Raw genomic sequence first — 23,490 nt, 5'->3', positions numbered from 1 at the left:
TCCAGGGCTTGAGTGGCCTCGAGCAGTGGATGATGACAGGATACAAGTCAGGCTGCATAACTTAAGGAACCAGGAAGAAAACAGGCAGATAACTAACTTCCCCTGTTAAAAAGAGGGACATAGCTAGTGCAAGGGGAAATAGTTCAGGTTAACATTTTGGGCTTTTCATCTACATTAACAAACCAAATAGTAAAGAAAGGAAGAAAGTTTGTGTGGGGCAGGAAATGAGGGGATTTATGTTTTTTCTCTCTGCTCTGTTTTCATTTACAAATAGAAGAAACTTGTTTCTTTCTTTTAAAATGGTAAAACAGCTCATCAATTAGTGAAAAATAAGATGGCAAAAAAAAACCCCCATTTTCTAAAGTATCTAAGAAACAATAAAACGAAGACTACAGTAGAAATAACAAAATGAAACTTAGCTTAATCCAATGTCTTAAATATTTGTTAACCCTGGCAGCGGCTTTTACAAGGCAGGTAAGTATATCTGTTGTCATTCTGTATGTAAGAAAACCACTGTAAAATGCCTCAAAGCCATGGAGGGAGTCAGTGTCAAAGACTTGATTACTAGTTCAGAAGTTATCTGATTCGGGTCACATGGTGTTCCAAAAACCATACCTAAATATAGTATGGAAGAGATCCGCACAAAGAGCAATCCCATCATGGGAACACACTAAACTCTCCACAAAATTAATTAGGGTTATTTTGAGGCAACCAAATGAAAGTGAGGAGGAAGAAAACAGCCCTTGTCCTGCCCAGTTCTGCAAGATGGTCACTGGTGCACCCAAGCTCCAGTTTGCAGCCCAGGCATATGCTATGCTTCCCAGGGAAAACCCTGCATGGCACTAATACGGAAGGTTGGTGGAAGGCACTGTGTGGCTGTATTAAGAAATATGGCTCATTGGGAAAGAGGATGATCCAGCAGGTAATGTAAGCATAAATCTCCAGGTAGGAAGCCAATACTTGGGCTTCTTCTGTAGCTGGTAACAGCATCCTTCTAACAGAGAAAACCAACACCTTTTTGGAAAGTGAAGGTCCATGTAAATGATGCCCCCAGCACAGACCAACACTCTGGGAAAAGCTTATGCTTCCCAAGACAGAATGTGAAGAAAATTCCCTGTTAGAAGTTGTTATCACTGAGATCTTTCAATTAGGATTGCCCCTTGCCAGGGAAGAGGATTCTCTCACGAAATACAGCCTCTAGAGCTAATTCTAACAGCCTTTCCTATGTTTAGACATCAGAAGCAATCTCATGGGAAAGTGTACAAAAGATCCTCAAAAAGCAGAGGAGCATGAGAAAGGGAGGAGCATTCCTCGGGTCTCTTTTGGCCCTTCTCTGTAAAGTAGCAATGCTGAACACCAAACTGCCATTTGGCTTCTGACCACCACTGACCTACAAGCTGATTTCAGCAAGTTTTCACAATTCCTCTATAAAATACATATTTATAATATATATAAAAATATATATATAATATAGATAATATAGATAATATATATATATATACCAGTTCTAAAAAAATAAAAAAGTCTGCTTGTGGGTGCCATGGGGAAGCTCTTAGGATGACCAAAATGACCTGTTTACCTTTGCATCACCTTTGTTCCTATATACAGGGGGAAACCCCATTCTTCACTCAAACATTAGAACAAGCAGGACAATCTCCATATTACCTTGAAGACCCAGGCAAAGCTGAAGCAGGGGCTATGGAGAGCAGGTGAGTGCTGTGTCAGCGGGTAAGAGAGCAGGCTCTCAAGCCCAAACCATGTGGCAGGTGCTCCAGAAGGCAGGTAGCGAACAGTCTGAGCACGTATGGGGGACAAACTGCAAATTTCGGCTTGAACGCTTCAGGCTATTAGCAGGTGCTTCAGGCAGTCATCCAAATCAAAGTAAGAAAGTGGAAAGAGCCAAATGCTGGTTAAAGAGGTTTCCAAACGTGAAAATCCCAGCGCGGGCAAATAAAGTGTTCCCCTGGTTGTGGGAGTGGGATAGTAAGGAAAAGAAGACACAAAATATATGCATTTTTCTGTAAAAAAGGCTGTGTTCGGGATTTTGCTATCCTGTACTCAAGCCCCTGAGATGCAAATGTTGGCTGGGATGCTGAGATCAGCAGTTTTATGTCCTCAGATGGTTAGAGACAAGGCAGAAAAGAGCTGGCATTTGGGGCAAATAGAGGGCCCATTTGATAACGCTTCACTTGAGCGTGAGAGTGTTTCCCCTGTGGGTATTGTCCCAAAGAAAGCTCCAGGCAAGTTTAGACTGCTTCATTACTTGTCACATCCAGAAGGTGAGTCAGTTAATGATTACACTGACTCCCTTTTGACTTCAGTTTCACATGTTTTCAACCCAAAAACTGCTTTCATCAAGTCAAATACCACTCACAGCAAACAGAAATTAGGAGGGTACCTGCTATTTAAATCAGATGGTCACTTGAACATTATTGGTGAAGTTCTCCTCGCTGAGGGTTGCATCCTTTGCCAGAGGCTAGCAGGCTTGACAGAAGGAGAGAAACAAATTCATTTCATCAGAGTAAGATGAGTCAATATGTGAAGAGATACTTCCATCTGCTCCGTGTTTCTGGTGACATGACATTACCGTATAATTTAGTATACATTTCTAACAGAATAGATGAAACAAGATGGTTTGCCAAGTACCATTTATGTCCCACATCTACAGGAAGTTCTCTCGAACCATTTCCAATGTATGCCCCTGATATGAACAGCAAAGACTCGCAATGAAAACGCTGAAGGGAAAAACATGTTGCTGCTTATTTCAGAGTTATGGCACACACAGACAACTATGGTGCACTTCTGAAAAGGAATTCAATTTCTCAAGGTGCTTTCCAAAGAGGCACATTTTGTCAGCTACAGAAATCACCAAAGGAACCTACTGTGTCCAGCAACTCACAGACACACACAACTTACTAGACATAACCCATCAGTAGAGCGGCCTGTGCTGTTCCCGCATTAATTTTGTGTCCCTGTATGCTACCAGAGCCCTGGGACTTTCATGGTCTGTTGGCAGCAAATGGGCTGAGCCAAAAGGGAAGGTTCCACCTGACTAGGCCAGGAGGACCTATATTAAGCTTGTCTCAGCTGGAGGTCATTCTCCATATTTTGAAGGCTGCTTTCTTGGTAGTTGGTCAAGCAATCAGTGTCCAGATATTATGAAGTTAATTCTTCCAACACCCATAATACACAGAATACTTCTGGAGTCCAGAAGTATAAGATTTTAATTTATTTGGTTTTTAATTTTTAAAATGATTGACCAAAGCCATTTCTTTCAGGGCCAAGCAAGCCCTTGGGTTTGTAAAGCAGTTGCTTCAGTGTCTCATTTCTAGTAGGCTTCCACTAGTCCTGCAGCCAAGAATTCATTTTCACAATTCCAAAACAGTTTTTGATACTTCCTGACCAAACGGCTTTGCAGTAGAAATCGGTTTCTGCCACCATCTGTTATTGCATAGTTTGGAAGTGCTAGCATTTTCCTTCAGTAGGGAAGAAGTTGGGGAGGATGGAGGACTCAATGGCCAATCCCAATGGAATCAGATATTCTGTTCCTTACTGACGCTTTATAGGGAAAGCCTGGCCTGTTTCTCAGCAGCTGTGAAATTGTCATCAGCAGGATTCTTTACAAAGCTTGGTGGCATACAGAATATATTGCTCACTTCTTAGTAGTGCAAAAACAACCTTGCTACATAACTGAGCTAGGCAAAGAAAGCAGGTGCTTGATAAAAAACATCCATCATGAATCAAGCCTTTACAGATTTTGTAAAACCATAGACAAGAATATTTTGGAGACAATTGTGGGTTTTAATTAACTTCAGAGGTGGGACAGTCCATTAAAAACAAGCATGTGAAATCACCGTGTTGCAGGATAACATCCTATTCTGCCATTCACAAAGGTGACACATTCCACATGGAAAGGAAGTGTCATCCTCCATCTGTGAGATATTAAAACTACAAGGGTCCAGTCTCCATTTCTGATGAGACAGGAGACTATTTATTTAACATCAGTTTTAGGTCATCTCTTTTTTGTCAAAGCCTGGCCTTATTTTTACAGCTGTGGACTAGCCAAGAAGTAAATTCAACAAGAACAACAACAACAACAACAATAATAATAATAATAATAATAATAAAAATAAACTCCCATGGCATCCTGATGAGCATACATGCTGAATTACAAATACAGAGCTAGAATTCCAGGAGTTCAAGTTCTCACTACAGAAAACACCCAAAGAGCAACAAGTGAGAAATAAGCTTGTTGAATTTACTTGGCTCTCAAGCGTGAAGTTTTCATACACTGTTAGAAAAAATCCACTAAGACAAACTGACAGAAAAGGGATTACGAAGAGATATAGTTAGTGTCTCCATTGCTATAAATTCCACAATGAACGTCCTTTCAGCTATCCACACACAACACAAACATATCCACGATGTGTTCTGCTGTATCCAGGAGAATGGCCACAGCAGGTGAAACCAAAGGGCCACTTACACTTACAGGTTTGTCCAGGACAGTGGCAAACAGGCATACAGTGACAATTCCCCAGACTGCTCTTCCCAACATCCATCTACTTGCAGCTCACAGACTCCCTTTAACAAAATACAGACAATTTTTCCAGACTGGCAATCTTCACTTGTAGGTATAGACTTTGGTGTTCTTTCAGAGCAAGGTTCTCCAGCTACCTTGCATGTTTCATGTACTAAATGAGCTGTTACACACCGATATGGAAAAATCCAGCCTGCTGCCCTCATCCCAGAGGAAAGGACAAAACAAGTATTTGGGCACCACGTGCTGCTTGAACTCTTATACAGGTCTTGTGTGCATGGTCCCGTGGAAAACAGGGGTCTGTTGCAGCCATTATACTGTCCAGTGGGAAAGATCCTTCTGTGATGGTGGCAGTTTGGAAGTCCTGCCCTAGAGGTTATATTTTTGAGTAGCACACATACTAATAAAGCCATAAATACAGTTCTGCCACTGACAGGGCTCTGAAGCTACCTTTGAAATCTCCTGCCACAGTTACAAGAGGACAGAGTGGCCTTTGAGCAGAACAGACACATTGCAAGACACAGAAGTACCAGCTACATGAACAATCATGGGACAGTATATACCTGTCATCTCCTCACAGTAACACAGCGAGAGGATGACTGCTCTTCCAGTAAAGTCCAAAAAACTACCTGTCGTCCAGAGTTCAATATGTTTGCTATTTATGCATCTCCTTCTTGCACCAGTAGCTACTATATGCTTTACCACGAGGAAAAAAAAAAAAGAGGTCAAACGAAAGAGTCAGTGTGCAAGAACAAAAGTCTCTCCTAGCAGTTTCACACTCTATTCACGTTAACACACAAACCAGAATTAGTGCGGATGAAAGAATACAGTCTAAGCAGGCCTAAACAACACTTAGCTCATTTATAGTGCTTTTATCCAGAAATCTCAACGTATTTCACAAAGGTGTGCAGGCTGGGGAAGAGCCAGAATGCAACACACCCCCTGACTCACAGGCATTTGCTCTTTCCATTACACAACATCACTACCTCCAGGTATGAGCACACTTCTCTTATAGTTGACATGGGAAGATGAATCAAATAAATGCATCAAATGAATGTTTTTTTCCTTAGTTTTCTTTACACTGATTGCTTTCAATACCTTGTTTCAAACACTCTGTATTTTGAACTAAGAGCTTACAATGCACCTATGCTACTACTATATGTAGGAGTAATACTTCAGGGAAGATGCAATCCTTCTTTCCATTATAGTAGGAAAATGGACAGTAATCAAACTTAAATGCCTCTTCTCAAAAACCTTATCCTTTTCCATTTATAAAGGAAAAAAAATAGGTTTAAAGATTAAGACAAATTAAAATTATGATGACAGAGGAAACAAAAATAAAACCATGAGGAGTTTGATAGAAATAGGAACAAGGCAATACTTTGCTCCAAAAGAGATAAGCTTGCAGAAATTATTACAGAAGTAGAGTTTCATAACAAAATTCAAATGGCCATCATGGAACAAATACATATTTGGAAAGCTCAAAGTGTTACTTTCAGTGTGACCTGTCAAAATCAGTCTGGAGAGCAAAGCGAAACAATAAAACACACCTGCATTCTTAAATCACAAAACTACTCTTTCAACAAACAAGTTTCAATCCTTGCTACTACAATGAGAATCCCCAGTAACACCTCAAGAGATGCAGGTAAATACCAGAGTTACACCTATCTCTGATTTTTAAGTTCGTATTAAACAAGGCATATTTAGCACACATCAATGCCTATGGGCTTCTGAAGAAGGGAGGTAGCTAATACAAACTGTGTATGAAAAAGAACATGTCAAAGCTTTCTGCTTTTTAAGGTTTGCAACGAAAATAGTATTAGTTAGAACAAAAAGGGAAAAACCTACCAAAATTTTATCTCCATTCTAGATACTAGATAACTAGAATGTTATCTACATTCTAGATACTCTACAGCTAGAACTGCTGGCTCATGAGTGAGTTTGCATAAACTCAGTTCAAAGGAGACACAAACAGCATCTTTTTAAGCTAAAGATTTTCACCACAGGCCACCTAAACCAGGTTTAAGAGTGGCCCTAAACCAGGTCCCCTCTGTGTTCACCTAAATTAGCTTCTTTTTGTTTCATTCTATTTTCGTGTATGTATAAACATCCTGAGTTTGCCTGTTCTGCACTCCCAGTCTGCCAGCCAGATTCCAGGGACAGGAATGAAAATGACCACCTATAAAAACTGTACCTCTGTGTGAAACAAACTTTACAGCAGCAGAAAGACTAAAAAGCTCAGAAGTTCCCCATGGTCTTTGCCTATTAAAGCCCACAGCTTGCCAACAGTTTAGTGTCAAAGAACAGGGCACTGGCTTACATTTCTGTGCAATAGGAAGTACTACGGTAATCCTGCTTCTTTACATTTCAGATCACACTGTTTGTGGAGAAAGTCAACAACACTGAGATGCTCAAAAACACCCTGTACTATTACATGGAGGATGCAAGATGATTGCTGAGAAATACTGCTGACACCAGCATACAGTTGATTCAGCATGAGTGATAAAAGCATATTTTTGGTCAGCCTTTAATATTTGATTAAAATAGGATTAAATTCTCATTAGACTTGCTTAAAAAAATCACTTTGCACCCATCCTATCAGGCTGCATCATTCCCCATCTTACAATATATTCCACCATCAAAAAGAAAGGGGTAAGTTTCTGTTCAAATGAGCAGAGGCAGGGAAAGTCCTTGAAAACAGTAATGCAAGGAAGCAGAAGGAAGGATTTGGTCAACTGGCATCCAAACAGAAGCCTCCTGCTATTTCCCACTGAGAAGTAACAGTATCTGGGCTATAGATATGTTTGTCAAACATATCTATAGCAGGGATAATTCAGTTAGTGCAGCAAACTAGGTGCATGCTTTGAAGTGTTCCTGCAGTTGCTACACTAACCTTTCTTTCGCCTAGTAGGTTAAGCTCCCCATCTCCTCACACATATTTGCAGACTCATGACCTATCCTCTGTCCTCATTATCACATCGTTACCGATAGTGGAACATCTTAGAAATGACAGTCAAAGATTTTATTATAAATAAAGGAGAGTAATAGAAACCTAAATAGACTTCTGTCACACCAGAATAACCAGCCTGTTAGTTGTTATGGCTCCTTTTTGTCAATTAGTTCACATACTTTACAAACAAACAAATATTCCTACAACATAGGTATTGCAATTTTTTCTTTTCCGAGGCCTCTTATAATAAGCATCCAAAATCTTGATCCTATAACTGGAAAAACTGAGGAAAAAAACATTCTTGCCCTGCTTTGCAAAAAGCCCCACTGACATTTAATTTTCCATATTGTTATCACTCAAAACAACAGGGTCAAAATACAAAATGGAAAGCTTTAAACCCCCTGTCTTTGGCAGTATTGTTTTTTATTCCATAATATTAATAGCAGCAATATCTTTCCTGCAAAGCTCAAACCTAACATGATGCTGAGGATTCTGCTCAAGTCTGTGCTGGGGTTTCTGTCACCATTGAGAACAGCACTGCAGGAATATACAGAATCTACAGTGATAACAAGACTGATTCCCACTGATCTCAGCAAGGCCAAGGCTTTATCCTGTATGCTTTTCCATACAGCTGAAGGATGATTTCATATGCAAAGATCCTCACATACCTACATTCTCCTATAGATCAGAGTTCTCCGCTGCCTGTTCTTCACTCAACTCAGGAGGGGTCTATCACTAATCTCACCTTTTCTACATTAGGTTGCTATGAAAAAAAGATATTATTACCTTTACTTAAATCAGTGTAATTTTAACCAGGATAAGACCCTGCACATACAAAGACAGTTTCAAGACACCAACTTGGAGCCCAATGGATGGGATAGGCACATGCACTCCTGCATTTCACTCCACACAGAGGTAACCAGCATTTACTCTTGAGCAAGGGACACAATCATGATAAAGATGTACATGCCCTTGTGCCTCCTCTGTTATACAATTTCTACGTATTTTGTCAGAGAACCCTGTGCTTTGGGTATTTATGGGTCTGAGAAATCCTAGTTCAGATATGAGCACCATTAACAGGGCAAGACACTGCTCTAACTGTCCTTGTAGTGTCTGTCCTGTGGAAACATAAAGGCCAACAATTTCCAGCAACATCAGCTGCTTGGGAAAAAACAGAAAAAACACCCTCTTGCTGCATTCGCTTCTTGTACCTTTGCCTTTATTTCCAAGTTAATCTTTAGTTATGGTTATTGCCCCCACTATCTCATTCTGCAGGATGCTATCTGGCTGGCTGAAGTCATACCTCCATTTTATATGAGGGCAAAAAAAAGTCTCAGCTGTAGTCTTTTACCTGTACCCATAAAACAACCCATAAAAATGCCTTAAAAGAGGCAAGCAGCAGACTTACCTCCTGTTCCTCAGCTGCTTGCAGAAAGACAAAGCAAAGAAGCAGGATGAGGCTCAGAAGCTTGCCCCAAAATTAAGACCTCTTGCTTTTACGGCAGCTCTAATCCCACCTCAGAAGCAGCATGTCACCATCACTGATGTGAAGCCCACAGTCTGACAGGGACCTCAGTGCGTGGAGCCACTGCTGATACCAGGAAGCAACAGAGACCAAACTTCTTCCTATGTGCAAACTCCAGATTCAATTTTCTGCAAGATTACCCCCAGTAATTAAAAGGTTCTGTAATTTATCCTTAAAAGCGAGTCATGATGAGATCCATCAGAATCGATCTGTTATCTTTTACTTCTGCATGTACCATGAGTGTGCATGTCCTATGTAATACGGTTCTACCAGATGAACAATGGCAATATTTTCCACTAATTGCAAGAGTTACTAAACTGAACCTTAACTAAAATTAAGTTGACTATTAAAAGCTCAGTGAGTAACCCAGCAAACGGAAGTGCTGTATATAGGATTTAGCAAGCACGCAAGTGATCTGGCAACCACCAAGGCACAATATTTGCTGAACTTCCTATACCTCAAATTGGTTCCATACAATAGTCATACAATAGTCATAGTTCATTATGTATGAATGATTTAACACTCACAATACCAGCTCCCTTTTGCAAGTGGCCAGCAATGGGTTTCTCTACATCACCTTACTGTGATGTACCTAACTTGTGCTTGGTTTTATCGCTCTGTATAACATCTTCGTGGAAGTGCAGGGGTAGATCTTCTGCAGTAAAAGGTGTAATACAGCAAGATGGGAACACTCACAAGCCTGCCCTTAACAACTTTCATGTAACTGTTTGTCCTTAAAATGCCAAAGAGAGATTATGTGACCCCAAAGAACAAATAAAATTATGAAAGATGTGCTTAGGAGCCAATGCTTGTTTATATAAAAATGCCAAAATAAATGTGTAATAATTCAAGCATGCTATTCTGAAAACACAAGTTAGAGGATTGAAAGTTACAGGTTAATTTATAACATATACTCTCCATTAAAATAACAGATCTCCCTGTATCAGTTTTAAAAATACATGAATAATATTCTTGGCTATTAAGATGTCATTATCATAGACGGTCCTACAAATTTTAGCTACATCAATATAACACAACTAGGTTTTGTAAAGAACATACATAGCACTTGGTATTACATGTTAAGTTCATTCATTATATACAGGCTTTATATGATCACAGTGTCTAAATTTTCAGAGTGTATTTTATTTTGTACTTGCATAGTTTCTAAGCTATACAAATGTGTTTTACATTCTGTATTGTTCTCAGGAATGTATATATAGAATCATAGAAGGGTTAAGGTTGGAAAGGACCTTAAGATCATTTATAAATATCAAAAGTAGCAATAAATAATATTAAGGTTGCACACATTTTAGCCATCTTTGACAAAATAGGAAACTAGAAATTCTCTGAGGAAAAGTTGTCTCTTTAAGGGGAAAAGGAAATGGTTTTATCTGTTAATGTGGACAAAAGGTATGGGCAAATGCCTGTACAACTTATGAGTCAAGTGAAATTCTAACAGAACGCCTAAATACTGTCCCCATAGAAATTCCAGTATTTTAAAAAGAGAAGGTCAAAGTGAACACATGCAGAGTTACGTGAAAGGGTTAAAGTTATTGATGAAAGACTATTTGCTGATAAGGATGCATCTATTTGAAATAAGATAGCATCCTGGACTACTTGAACAAAAGTCTACAGAAAACTGATAAATCAAGGAACTGAGCAGGATTTAAACAAACAACAGACATGGCTGAGAACACACGAAATGTCACGAGTACAGCTGAGAAATAAGTGATGGCACAGGACCACTTACTCAGCTACTAACAAGACATTATTTGCTCTGGCCTCCACAGAGCGAGACAGCTATCAATCCAGCCACAGCTCCAGAAATGCTCGAGGCTGAAGCCCTACAAATGTGGTGATTGCTTCTGGGTGTGCACACGGAACACCCCAATAAGTTGAAAGAAACCAAAACATCTGCCCTATATCACAGAGTCAGGTGAAACCTTAAGTTGACTACTTGAAGATGAAAATTCTTCCCCCGTAAAGTGCTTCTTTCCAAAACTGCCCTCCGAGAAAACCTCTAGGAGCAATAATTTTGCATCCCAGTACCCAACTTTCAGGTGCTCTACATGTGTGATACCCCTGTGTTTTGTGCAGTACCAGCAAATTCACAAGTGGCCATTGCACAGAGAGAACAGGCCACACCCATCTGAAATCCCACTTCTCTAGGACCTACGTGTTTAAGCAGTGATACCCAGATTTCTTTGTTTCGGTATCTTGTTCAAGGTTCCCGGGCTGCTCCTGAAAGAAACCTCCTGGAGGGTTCTTTCCTTCAAGGGCACAGCTGGAGGAAGCGAGATACATCACACAGAAACCCACTTTGCAAGAGGAGCTCATGCTTTCTAAAGTCTGTCGGGATGTGGGGGGAAAGACAGGAGCAGAGAAGCTTGACCTTGTCAGGATGGAAGTGCTTGAGAATATCCACAGCAGCTCTTTGGCCACCTGGGAAAGCTGGATATTGAAAACGTAGGCACTCACACAGGTTAGGCAACTACTAAGGTTAGGTGGCAGTTCAGTGGGGATATTGAGGATCTCAGTTTGGGCTTTCAAAGCCTAAATCCCACTTAAGTCCCACTTAAGACAACTAATCCTTTTGTGGATGTGGGCCTAAAGCCGTGCCAGGAAGGAGAGAGTCTGTGCATGCAAAAGCTGATGGTCAGTGACAGTCTGATTCTGTTAAAACTAAAATACACTGAGAATGACCTTATTTTGTACAAAGGAATAATGCGGAATAATCAAAGACGTGTTCTAGTCACGGAAAGTTAATGGAAAGTTAATGCAGCTGATACAGATCACACTCTTGTCTTTAGACCCTATGACAGTTTTGCTGACCTGGAGAACATTATAAACCATAAATCATGGGTCTTCAATAGCCCATGAGAAGAAGTACATTTGGAAATGTTCAAAAGACAAAATGACTATAGGAGTCCTCAAAAAAAAACTTCACTTACCCACACCAGCTTAGAGGTAAAACTAGAAAGGAGCAGAAATACATAAAACACTGCAATGCTTACATAGAGTTAATAATTTAAAGAACAATATCCTGTCATTCAGTGACCAACTAGTTTGTCATGCTCCATGAAATTAAGTAGTTTTCGTTCAATTCCTGGAAGCCAGGAGTCCACCCAACAAAAGCTACCCATTTATTTCTTACCTGCAGTGCTGTCGGCTGTCTCAGCCATGAAGTATGAATAGGCATGGATACCGGTTTACCCTATTCCCTACCCGTGGTACCTCCATATCAAGACAGTTTTGTTTTTTAAAGAATAAAGTGCCTGTTCTTTCACCACTTGAATTTAGTTGATAGGACTGCCAATATGATCTTTTCATATACAAAAAATATCTAATTGCAAAAGTTGTCTATGCATAAAAGTAGTAAATTTTAATGTTGATCATGAAAGTAGCAGATTTGAATGTCAATCATAAAATACAGCTTTTTGTCATTATTCTATATTACTGTGCTTATAAAGGAGATATCATTCATTATTACTATTATTACTATTATTATTATCATCTTAATGGTAGATATTTCTGCTGTCCCCAAGTAGGCACTGCAACATTCGCCTGACTGCACAGACTGAGATTTCTCTATGGGTAAAACGCTGAGGTCTCCATTTTGGGGATTCAAATACATCTTCCCAGAGTTCTGTTTTAAATGGGAATTCTGGTCTAAGTCTCCTGCTACTGCCCATCAACCAGCACCTGAACTTCATCAACTGGGAGAGAAACAAAGGGATTTGCTTCCCAGTCCTTCCCATCTGCAGATGGGCAAAGAGCTCCGGCAGCTCACCCACTAACTCTTGGAAGGTCTGCGTTACAAAATCAGTATTTGATGTTAAACACAGAAAAGTATGCAAGCGCGTGTGTCACAGACCTTGAAATGCAAAAGATGCTGTAAGCAAAGGAAAACTACCCGCTGCCCCATGCCAGCGAAGTCCAAGGGACCACAGTGCACTCCTTCCTTCCTGAACACTGCATTATCCCTCCAGAGTGAAACCTGTTTTCTTCCATCAGGCACAACGACTCAGATGTCCCCTACCCAGTTTTCAAGGGGTGCAGGAATTACTAATGCTTCCCAATGATCTCAATGCTAAGGAGACCAATGCAGTTTCTCCAATTGACTTGGATACTGGCCTCAAGTCTCACTGTGCTTTCACCTGCATTTTACTTTCAGTTCTGGATTCATCCCAGAATAAATACGCAAAGTCAAGGTGCTATCTTTTCTGTCCAGCCACCTCCTCCCTTTTGGTAAAGTGTTAATATACTTACAGGTCTGATCCACTTGCAACACTGACACACACAAGCAATAGAAAATATTTTGCAGCTTGGCATGTATTTTCTTTTAAACATTCCTGTTTGAGTGCTTTCGTTTTACTTCTCAAAAGTATTTGTTTTCAGTGGAAGTCAGCCTTTTTTTGCCTGCTGTTAATCTATGTACAAGCTAAACCTTACCTTCCCAACTCACACAAGCAATCGCCCCTCCGTCTGGCAAGGCAGCTCAGCAGAATAGGGAAAGCAGAATTTGTCCTGTATCTATCTACGCATTTTAGTTGCAACCTATGCTCGACAGACACTGCTCAGAGCTGTAACAGATTGATAAGAAACTGTTTGAAATACTTCTGGTTGAAAAATACACAAACCATAATTACTGATAAAACAGCATAGGATGTATGTGACATCTGTGAAATACAGAAATAACCTAGAAATATAAAAAGAACCAAAGTTCCAGTCTAGAACTCTTATAATCTATGCTTTCCAAATAATATATGTCATGACAAGTAAATTCGCAAAACAGGAAGTCAGTATGTTACAAGGTGACAGTGCCGTTTACAGAACAGAAAGGGTTAATTACTTTGAAAAGGTTTAGGGAGCTGTGGGAGTTTAGATTAACATTGATTTGAATAGTTATATTAAACAACGTGTAAAGTTATTTTTGTTTGCCTTTCTTACTGCTGACCATTCCCAGCCTAGGTTCATCTTTACAAAGCACAGGCACAGCAGGGAAGTAGCACCCAAGAACATATGAAGGGAGAGATATTAGCGGAATGCAAGCAGGCTTGGGAGAGAGGCCCATGAAAAGAAAGTGCTTAAGCAGGGACATTTGTGCCTCATCTATGTGTGCTAGAGAGGTTTGGTGAGCGCATGCCCAGGGAGGAGGATTTGGTTATGGTAGAATTTGTGAGTGACAGCCATGTGACAGCTGGGAGTCAGCAAAGATTTTGTAGGGATGGAAATTCCTGAGATAGGACACACGACTGCTCATGCGATCTGCATGTGCCTATCATCATGCTATATTATAATAGCTGACACCATGGTTTGCCAGTTCTCCAAAAGAGAGGCTATAAATTAGGAAGAGGATTTGAGGAATGGTGGGTGAGAAATGAAAGCCATAACATTCAAAAACGAAGGCATAAATATAACTTGCTTTCTCGTTATCAAAACAAGCAAAAAAAAAAACCTCCAACCAAACTGACAACACTAGTGAAACTTTGCATTTCCACTATTTATCTCTAGTGACAAGTTATTATTTCCTTAGAATATATATATTTTTTTCCTTGTTAACTTATCTAGAAAGGCCTTGGTCCTACAGACACACTTGATTTTAAGTACGTGAATAATCCCCACTGACTAGAGCTATTCCCACATTCTCAGGATCAGGGCCTAAGTCACAAGGTACAATTAAGCAGAGGCATTTCCAAAGAACAGAATTCCCTTCTGGGGGTCCTACACTAGCACAAAGAAGCCAGTGGAGATGTGCAGTTTAACTCAAACCTGGAAAACTGAAATACTTTCCCTTTAACACTGAATCCAAGCCAATACAGTATCACATGACCTTTACCGTAATTTCTATTAAAATCATTTCATGTCTGGTTGCTTCTGCTATCCTGGCTCATTTGTATTGTTTACAACAAGTCATTGCTCTCGACAGTTAGTGGTGGCTGAATCCATGGTTACCAGTTTTTACATTCACTGGTTAAATGGAATGCAGCTCTTCAGTGGGGTTTCATGGAGAAAGCTCTTAAGAAACCACAATCCAGCTATCAATCAGGCTAACCTGGGAGAAATTAATCTGATAAACAGAAGTATCGTTGTGTATGAAAAATTTATTGAAAGGGAGCTCAAGGCTTTTATTAGTTGCAGTCGCAGAAGTGGGCACGTTCTGATCAGGCTTAATGCACAGAAGACTTAGGTTATATGGTCTATGCCTGACATTCATCCATGTTGTGCCTTCTCTGGAGCTCACTGCTAATAAAACTATACAGTTTAAGGCTTAATATATATATATATGTATACACACACACAAACACACACACACACACACATATATATATACACATAAATCTCAAACACTTATTTTACCAGAAATGTGCTCAGAATATAATCGGTGCTTAAATACAGGTTTAACCAGACTGCAGTCCCGGCAAAGTAACTTAAACAGACACAGACAAGATAGTAAAACACAAAACAGACAGCCTTGAGTAGAATCCAATTAAGACAAAACCCACCCCAAACGGTGCAATGTTGTTAACGACTAAATTAAACCTGCAAACAAATATATTTTATTGCTCCCTAAAAACAATATGCATTAATTCCATTTGCCCTGTTATTTATAGTTTGGAGTAGGGTGGGGTTGCCAAAATCAGAAAGCAAAGCAAAAACTTATTTGCAAGATGGACACCCCCCCCCCCCCCCCGCCAAAATCCTTTAAAATGCCTAAAAACATAAGAAAAGTTCTCTATAGTTTGATGGCTACAATAATCGTCCCACAAGCTATATGACAGCAACAAATAGTTAAATCAAACATATTACTAGTAGCTCATCTACTGCAAAGTCACTGTATCAGAAGCCCGAATTGATTTGTTTCCTTAGAACAAACTGAAAATGAATGTAACATAACATCTGAGGAAAAAAAGGAAAGAAAATCCCTCCTACCCTGCTAATCAGATACTGTATAATGGTTGATTGCAGCTTTGCACCATGCTATTGTTGCCTATATCGTACATACTTACAGGTTCTGGGTTCTTCCAAGAGTTTGGTGCAGTTTCAAGGACAAATGTCTTAAGGAAGTCTTTCTACTGTGCAGCAGTGATCCTAGCTCTGATCTCATTACATAAGCGAAGTGCTACAGCTGACAATATAAAGGAAACTTCCTGCGTGAAGAAGGAATCTTGGAAAGTCTCAGGGTTAAAAAGGCTGCTTAAATGTGCTGCTTGATTTGCTCCCTACTTGTGTATATACACAGTAGCAGCTGATCTCTGTTTGCAGCCCTGCAGAAAAGAAACCTTTGCTGAAAACCAATGGCATCACATTTCAGTGTGGAGCTACTGCCAGGCTCTGGAGAGCAAAGCAACCTTTGACAACTTCACCCAGTTCCAACCACCGCCGTTTGCTGTGTGTCCTACAGGACTTTTTGAAGCTGTATTATTTACTGTATCGCTTTTATTAACCCTGCTCTGAAATCCCTGCATGCCAGGCAGGCAAAACACAAGCAGAAGTCTCCCTCACTGTAATAGGAGGTTTTGACTGTGTCATGACTGTGAGCTGCAGAATTCACCACAATATATTTTGCTTTGCCTTGATTGTGGCATTTGCAGATGAGAAGCTGTTAGCTGCGCTCAAAAGCATTTTCTGCCTTAGAATTGCTAAATTAAGTGCAACAGGCATCCTGTTTATCCTAAATTCATCCCGAGCCTGCCTTGCATCAGTCACACACTTCTCAGCATTGTTGGGGTTTTTTTCTGATACAGAGTACAAGTCAAAATATTTGGGGAGTGGGAGGGGGCTGCTTCTTTCATTTAATATCTTATCCAGAGCCATTTAGCATTGTCCCCCCCTTGGACTAAAACTGTGGAGCACAACATCCCAAATCCAGCAAAGTCTGGTATTCTGACCAAAATACCAGTGTGGCTCCAAATATCTATGTTACATATGTTCCATATACATACACCAAACATATAATGTTATTTGTTATATATATGTGTTATATATATCCAGAGCGTGCCAGGGATTGGAACCTGCATCCGCTTCTGCGGTTTCTTACTGCTGTCCAAGTAAACTAATAAGACCAGAAAAGCAACATTTCAAAAGAATACATCTGCTAGAGCTATTCCAACTCCTAAACCGGGAAGCAATACTCCAAACACATCCTCACATTCGATGTTAAGGAAATATCAATAATTAACTCAGATTTAGTTGTTTCACCATTTAGCCCAAGGTGATTCTCCAAAGAGTAACTGGGACCAGGCATTCCCCCAGCAAACAGCCAGAGGGTGACTGTAGAGCTTGCACACTGCTTTCCAGACGGGACCTACTTCTCTCTCCTGGATAACCAGCAAACCTCAGAGGACTCCATTCTCAAAGTGCACAATTACAGAGTATGCTTAGGAGGAGTTACGGTTTTTTTTTCCTGGGCATTTGTAAAACAGATTATTCACAACCCTCTTTTCCCCTCAGGCACTATGACTATTCTAGCTACTAGTATATTGCGTGTTATTTCTTTAATATTTTGAATTTTATTTCAAAGGACAGAAACCAAAACTGACAGTACATCAAGACAGCATGCTCTATGATTCAAACAGCAAAATAATTGAGATCCTGTGGATACACAACATTCGAGTGTGCGTTTGCACATTGTACACGCACACGTGCACTCACTCACAAGCACAAACAAGTTTAAGGGTTTGTGGCCCAGTTTTCAGAGACACTCAGTTCAGGGCCTCACCTCCCTTTGATAAAAAGTAAGAACAAGCAAAATCTTATTAGTAAAACATTAAAAATAAAAGATAGGCGCCATTTATAGCAGGGTAACCATACTGATTCAGCATGCACTTCCACCCACATGCGCCTCTCTCCTTCGGGAGCAGGATCCTATCCACCCCTGGACTGTGTCATATAGGAGAAATGAAAGTGTGTGGTGGCACCAGCAGGATTAATCTTGATCATCTCCCTGGAGAGACAGTGCAAGGCAGGGAGCTGAAATGCTGGCTAAGAGGCTGGGCTCACTGACTGCCTGCGTCACCTCCGTGACATCACCTCACCTTTCTGTGCCTTATCTAGCGCCATCACCTTTAATGCCAATTGCAAAAGCAGAGTTTCTGTGCTGCAAGACAGGGATTGCATGTCGGAGAAAGGTAAAGGGCTAAAACCTGAAGTTGTGCATCCAGATCCCAGTTGTGGCATCGGAAGGGCTATAACCTTGGGCTGCCAGCTCCTGGTGTGCCAGTGCCCAGCCTGCCATCTGGACTCCACACACCACACTCTCAGCCCTTGTCCAGGTCATCTCTTTCGACTGTAGTATGACAGGAGAGGGGTTGGGTTTTTTTCTGTTAGAAATTCAGCACAGAGTGAAACAAGCTCTTTCAAGTGTCTGCATAGAAAGGATGAGACTTCGGAATGCAGCATGAGAGCAGTAATCTGACCGTATTCAGCAGTTCTACCCTACACAGCCAAACTGGCATTTATCAAGTGCTGGATGATGTCCACACCACTGTAGACTCCACTTCTCCTTTATTATCATGTCCTACCCGTCACTGCTGGGTCAACATGTATCCAGGGACACAGCTCCTTCAGCTACCCTCTTGTGTGAACGTATACATAGATTCTGACCACAGGACACACAGGAATTGCCAAATCCCTCCTCCCAGTTTTCCCAGCTATACCTCAGCCTCCCACACTCTGTCTTCCCTTTTCTCTCCTTTCTGATTTTCTCATTGGATTTTGTTTTCACAGCACTGTATCCGGCAAGGAGCATAGTAACAATTCAAGGTCCATTTTCCAGCCTGCAGAGGACAGGATAAAGTAGTCTGACTACTAAAGAGAGACCCCCAAAAAGTGTTCAGAGAGGATGGGGAGCAACACCTAGGTGAGAAATTAAGAGAAAGTTGATCCGAAGAACGTCAGAAGCTATAAATCTCCATCCCTGCTCCACCCATCCCCAGGGCGGGCCTTGGAAACCAAGCCCACTGCCTGCTCTTCTGAAGTCTAAACTAGTACTGATGCCCATGATTGGCCATGCCCTGCCTTCCAGAGGTCCATCAGTTGTTTCATGTTTAACTAATTCATGCAGGTCTTAAAATTCAAAGACATCATCAAGAGGAAGTAATTTGAAGCTAAAACTACTAACAAGTAAAGCAGCAAATTCTCAGTTTAAGCATCAGCCTCTGTTGTACATTTTAAAAACCTGTTTCCAGGAGTCAAGTAATGACAGTCCAGATTTCTCTCCTAAAAAGATATTTCTGGCTCTTGTAATAAAAGAGGAATGACTGAAGGTAACCACAATAAAACTGAAGCCAGTGACACTTTTAAAAGTCACACTTTTTAGCTGGTCTCACAATTTTCAATAAGCAGTAATGGTTTTCAATTACCAATCTCTGAACCCAATAGGAGCATGCAGAATAATGACAGCTACACCCAAAAGCACCTGCAAAGCCAGGCTCCAAGAAGCGCATCCTACCTGTTTTATTCAGCAGACCCTTAGGATTTTGCTTAAATGTTAAGTCCCAAAATCCGTTCATCTGGACCTGCCTGAGCTCTGCACAGATGCTGAGTATGTCCTATCCCCAGTCTATCCACATACATATTAACTGTGACTACTCGATTTTCTTTTTAGCGCTTTAAGGCATTTTGATCCTCGTTGGCGTATGGAACACCTTCCTCATCCTCACACACTGAATGGCTACGTTATCCTCATTGAAATTCCTCCACAAAAGTTACTTCTCCTTTTGCATCTATTAAGGCTTTAAATCAAGACTAATATGATCATCAGGAAATCTGTGCGCCTTAAGCTGCTTGTTGCTCCCATCAGCAGCTCTGCACTACCTGATCGTTCAAGATTCTCTTTCCTGTTGTATTTACTATGCTCACATTTTGCGCCATGTGTACACTTAAAATTGTTCGGGTTTTCATATCGCTCTTGTCTTTCATTTGCTCTCTTAAAGTATCCAGCATACTTTTAAACCAATATAGGTGATAATATAGACATAAATATCACCATGGAGGTATCACAATAAATTTGACGTTTGGTATAATTCATTCAAGGTATCCAGATCCAATTTAAATACTTTTCCAATTTTAACCAAGGCTTCATCACCAGATGAACTTAAAAGAAGGTGTATGACTTGATGCTACGCTGGTAATCCACCCTAACTAGGAAATAAATTTTCAGTGATTAAGTTGAATTGTTCATATAAAAAGCCAGCTTCAGCTTTTTACCCGTACAAAATAGCTTGGAAAATATATCCTGCATGTGTTTATTATAGCTACAGTTGCTATGAACATCTATAACTCTCCGACAATTTCTTTGATTTATGTTCAAAAACATACAGGGCATGAAATGATGCCTGCAACCTTAAATTTCCCTCAAGAACATTGTGGGGAGAAGATATATTCCAAAACATCATGTTAGATTCCTTGTTATGTCTCCTTTTTAAAATAAATGTATGATAATCAATTACACATGCTTCAAAGCAACTGCCACTAGATTCCCCAACAGAAAAGCTGTTTGAGGAAAGTTCCATTTTCTTTCCCCTAATGGTTGAGTTAGAAGAGATCTTGCTCAGATATTAAAGGAAAAAAAAAACTGTATTATAAAGGATAGGCCCTGCTCAACTTGTATATGCATGCACAGGTTTGTGCTTGCCTACGCTTGACTTCGAACAAGGTTTTCAGAGAAGTAACATCTCCACTGATCAACATGCTAACAAAAGCATGTGTGTGTGAAGATCTCGCACCTAATCTCCTTGTCATATATGCTTGTAGTAATCCAACTGATGTCAAGAGAATGACACAGATGATAAGTTAATGTATCAGGCTCGACTTTCCTTTCAACCTCAATATGCAAAACATTCCTTTATGAAGTCTATCCAGCTGTAGCTTCCACTAGAAACAGAAACCTGCAGATGTTTATGGGAATAACAATTAAGCTGAATGGCATCTCTCTGCCATTAACGCTAGGTGCATGTAAGACTGGACTTCGCAGATCTGCCTGAATTCCATGCAGAGGCTGAAGTGCTTGTTTTCTCCAGGGTACTGAGGTTGATGGGTTATATGCCATTAACCGGTGAGCATAATATGGGTATCTCCACAACCTCATGGCTCTGGCACAGGGACAACGGCAGCATCCCTGTGCAGCATCCTTGGGCAGCATCATTGTCCACAATGAGGAGACCAGAGCACACGGCACCCAGCACAGAAAAGGTCAGGATCTTCTGTTTCCCCCGCACCAGGTAGTCTGTGCTGCCTGGTAGCAGCATAGGGAATGGAAGCTCCCATTCCCTATGTCCTGAGCATTTATTGTCTTGGGTTACATCCCAAGCTAGACAGCTGGCAAACAATAGAGAAAAGCAGACTGGATGGGACAAGCCTCCCTAAGGAGGACTGACACCTAGAAGCATTGAGTTTCAAGCAAATACAGAGTAAGGTGGATCCAAGACTTGTTTCAATTAAAAAAAAAGCCCTCTTCAGCCCTGCAAGTGTGCACCATTTTTGTGCCCAATCTGGGAACAGAAACAAATACACTAATTCCACCTTTTTGTTTGTTTGGTGTTTTTTGCTGTCTTCCTTTGAATTAAAACGTCAAAGAATGAAGAATTCACCAGAAAGGAAATACTGGCTTGCACCCTCTTTGGAGTCCAGCACTGTTTTGTCCATTACTAATGAAGTCAAGGAGGAGGAGGGGAGATTACTGGATGTGCATGCCTATTGCCCATGCAGCCCCAGCTAGATAGCATCAACAGTTGTTCTCCTATTTTCACAGTGGGAAATAAGCAGGTACTAGCTGTATAAGAATAATCAGGAGGAATCTAGGTCAAAATCAAAGCAACACTGCTCTGTCCATTTCACAAAATTCCCATGCAAACACAACACTCATTTGAAAACAAAGAGCTTGTTTGTAACATTTATCTCTCTTCAATGCTTCAATGCTAAACAAGTGCGCAGATGTCAGCCTACCTTGAGTAAAAGGCACTACTCGTTTCCCGGGACTTTGGAAAAGGCATCCAGAATTATTCAAAATCAACATCAAAATGCAATATTGGGAAATCTGACAATCATTCTTTCAGAAAGGCAGGCTTGAAAGGGTGTCTTGTTAGCGGGTAAGCCTTCAGTTAGTTTTTCTAGTACCGGTGGTTCAATCGAAAGGTTTGCCAACTGCCCCCTGGAGAAAACTGGAGATCTGCATTTAAATGGAGATATAGTATTTCCAAACGCAGGGTACCTGCAAGGCAGATACTGTCAAGGTTTCTTAGTGAGTGGATCTCAAATTGTATTAGGTACATTTCAGTGCTGTAACTATCCCCATTTCGTCTGGGGCTATTTCCATATCATTTTTCTGCGTGCGTGCTTTGTAATATTTGTCCTGATAAGCCAAAATTAAACCCTCCCATCCACAACAAAGCCCTCACCTACCAACAAGAAGGAATTACAACCTGATGTATAATTTTCTGATATGGGCCATGAAGGCTATATTAGATAATCTTAAATAATTGAAAACTCTGATGACTTAATCGAGTAGTGAGCTTGGTTTACAATGCAGCCAATTTAGAGCCATAAAAACACTGAGTAAAATTTTTATCTTGTGGTTGACCATTACATATCCTATTTATTATTCCAAAGCATTTCAACAGCATTTTTTTTCCTTCATCAATGTGGATGCTGGCATTTAGCACCCCCTCACTAACAAACACATGTGTTTTTCTTGGAACAACTTTAGGAAAAAAGAAAACACAAAAATTAGCAGATCACTATAAAACTGTTCTTTGTTGCAATAAGCATCTTTTTACATTCTGACTTGAACCGACTTCATGTGCTGCAAAATACGCTTGGAACCAACAAGACTTACATACAATAAATCAAAGCCGTAGAGGTGAGTTAAAAAGACGGGTGTAACAACTGATACTGACACATAAGAGAACCAGATAAAAGGGAAAAAAAAACAAAACCTCATGAATACTTTGCTGCTGATGTACTTGAGTTCAAAGAGCAGCATTCCTCTTAGGAAAATGTCTTCATTTTCCTATCAGAAAATCATCCTAACCTTCCAGAAAAGTTTTTGCAAGTATACAAGGAAGGCAGAGGAGAACGTTTAGAGTGCAAAAGACACTCGTGACGTGTTTCAGCCACACAGGCATCAGTCTAGGCAGCTGTTCGCTGAAATTCAGGTTGCAATTGCAATGTCCCTGTAAACAAGGTTACAGTGAACGGCCCGAGATATCCTTCTCGGCAACACCTTCACCAGGAGCCCTTCAGCTGTCTACTTAGTTTGTTATGCCTTATCTCACAGCCCTGACATCTTAATGCTGATTCAAATTCAGGATTCAAAATGAAAGATGAAATATCTCTGAGATCACTTAATATTGAAATACCATTGCAGTAATAAGTGGTGCCAGGGCTGGAGATATGGATATAGTACTCTAGTGGTAACCTTTTAATTTCTGACAAAATACTAGGGAATAACTGTGATACTGCACACACAGTGACTGC

At 40.5% G+C, this 23,490-nt stretch overlaps 1 protein-coding gene across 3 annotated transcripts in view; it reads right to left on the bottom strand.

Annotated features, from left to right (window-relative positions):
• The window catches only part of ESRRG (estrogen related receptor gamma), a gene marked incomplete at its 5' end in the record, with an annotated part of 375,667 nt that extends 359,547 nt beyond the window's left edge, over nucleotides 1–16,120 (bottom strand). For all 3 annotated transcript variants that reach the window (XM_080615781.1, XM_080615780.1, XM_080615782.1), the window contains one exon: nucleotides 16,023–16,120. In XM_080615781.1, the coding sequence (XP_080471907.1) occupies nucleotides 16,023–16,120 (98 nt within the window). The remainder of the gene's footprint in view (nucleotides 1–16,022) is intronic.
• Between the last annotated feature and the right edge of the window lie 7,370 nt (nucleotides 16,121–23,490).

The sequence above is a fragment of the Psittacula echo genome (assembly GCF_963264785.1).
Source record: "Psittacula echo genome assembly, chromosome: 4".
NCBI lineage: Eukaryota > Metazoa > Chordata > Aves > Psittaciformes > Psittacidae > Psittacula > Psittacula echo.
Note: the sequence above shows the minus strand (reverse complement) of the source record. Positions and strands in the feature narration are given on the sequence as shown.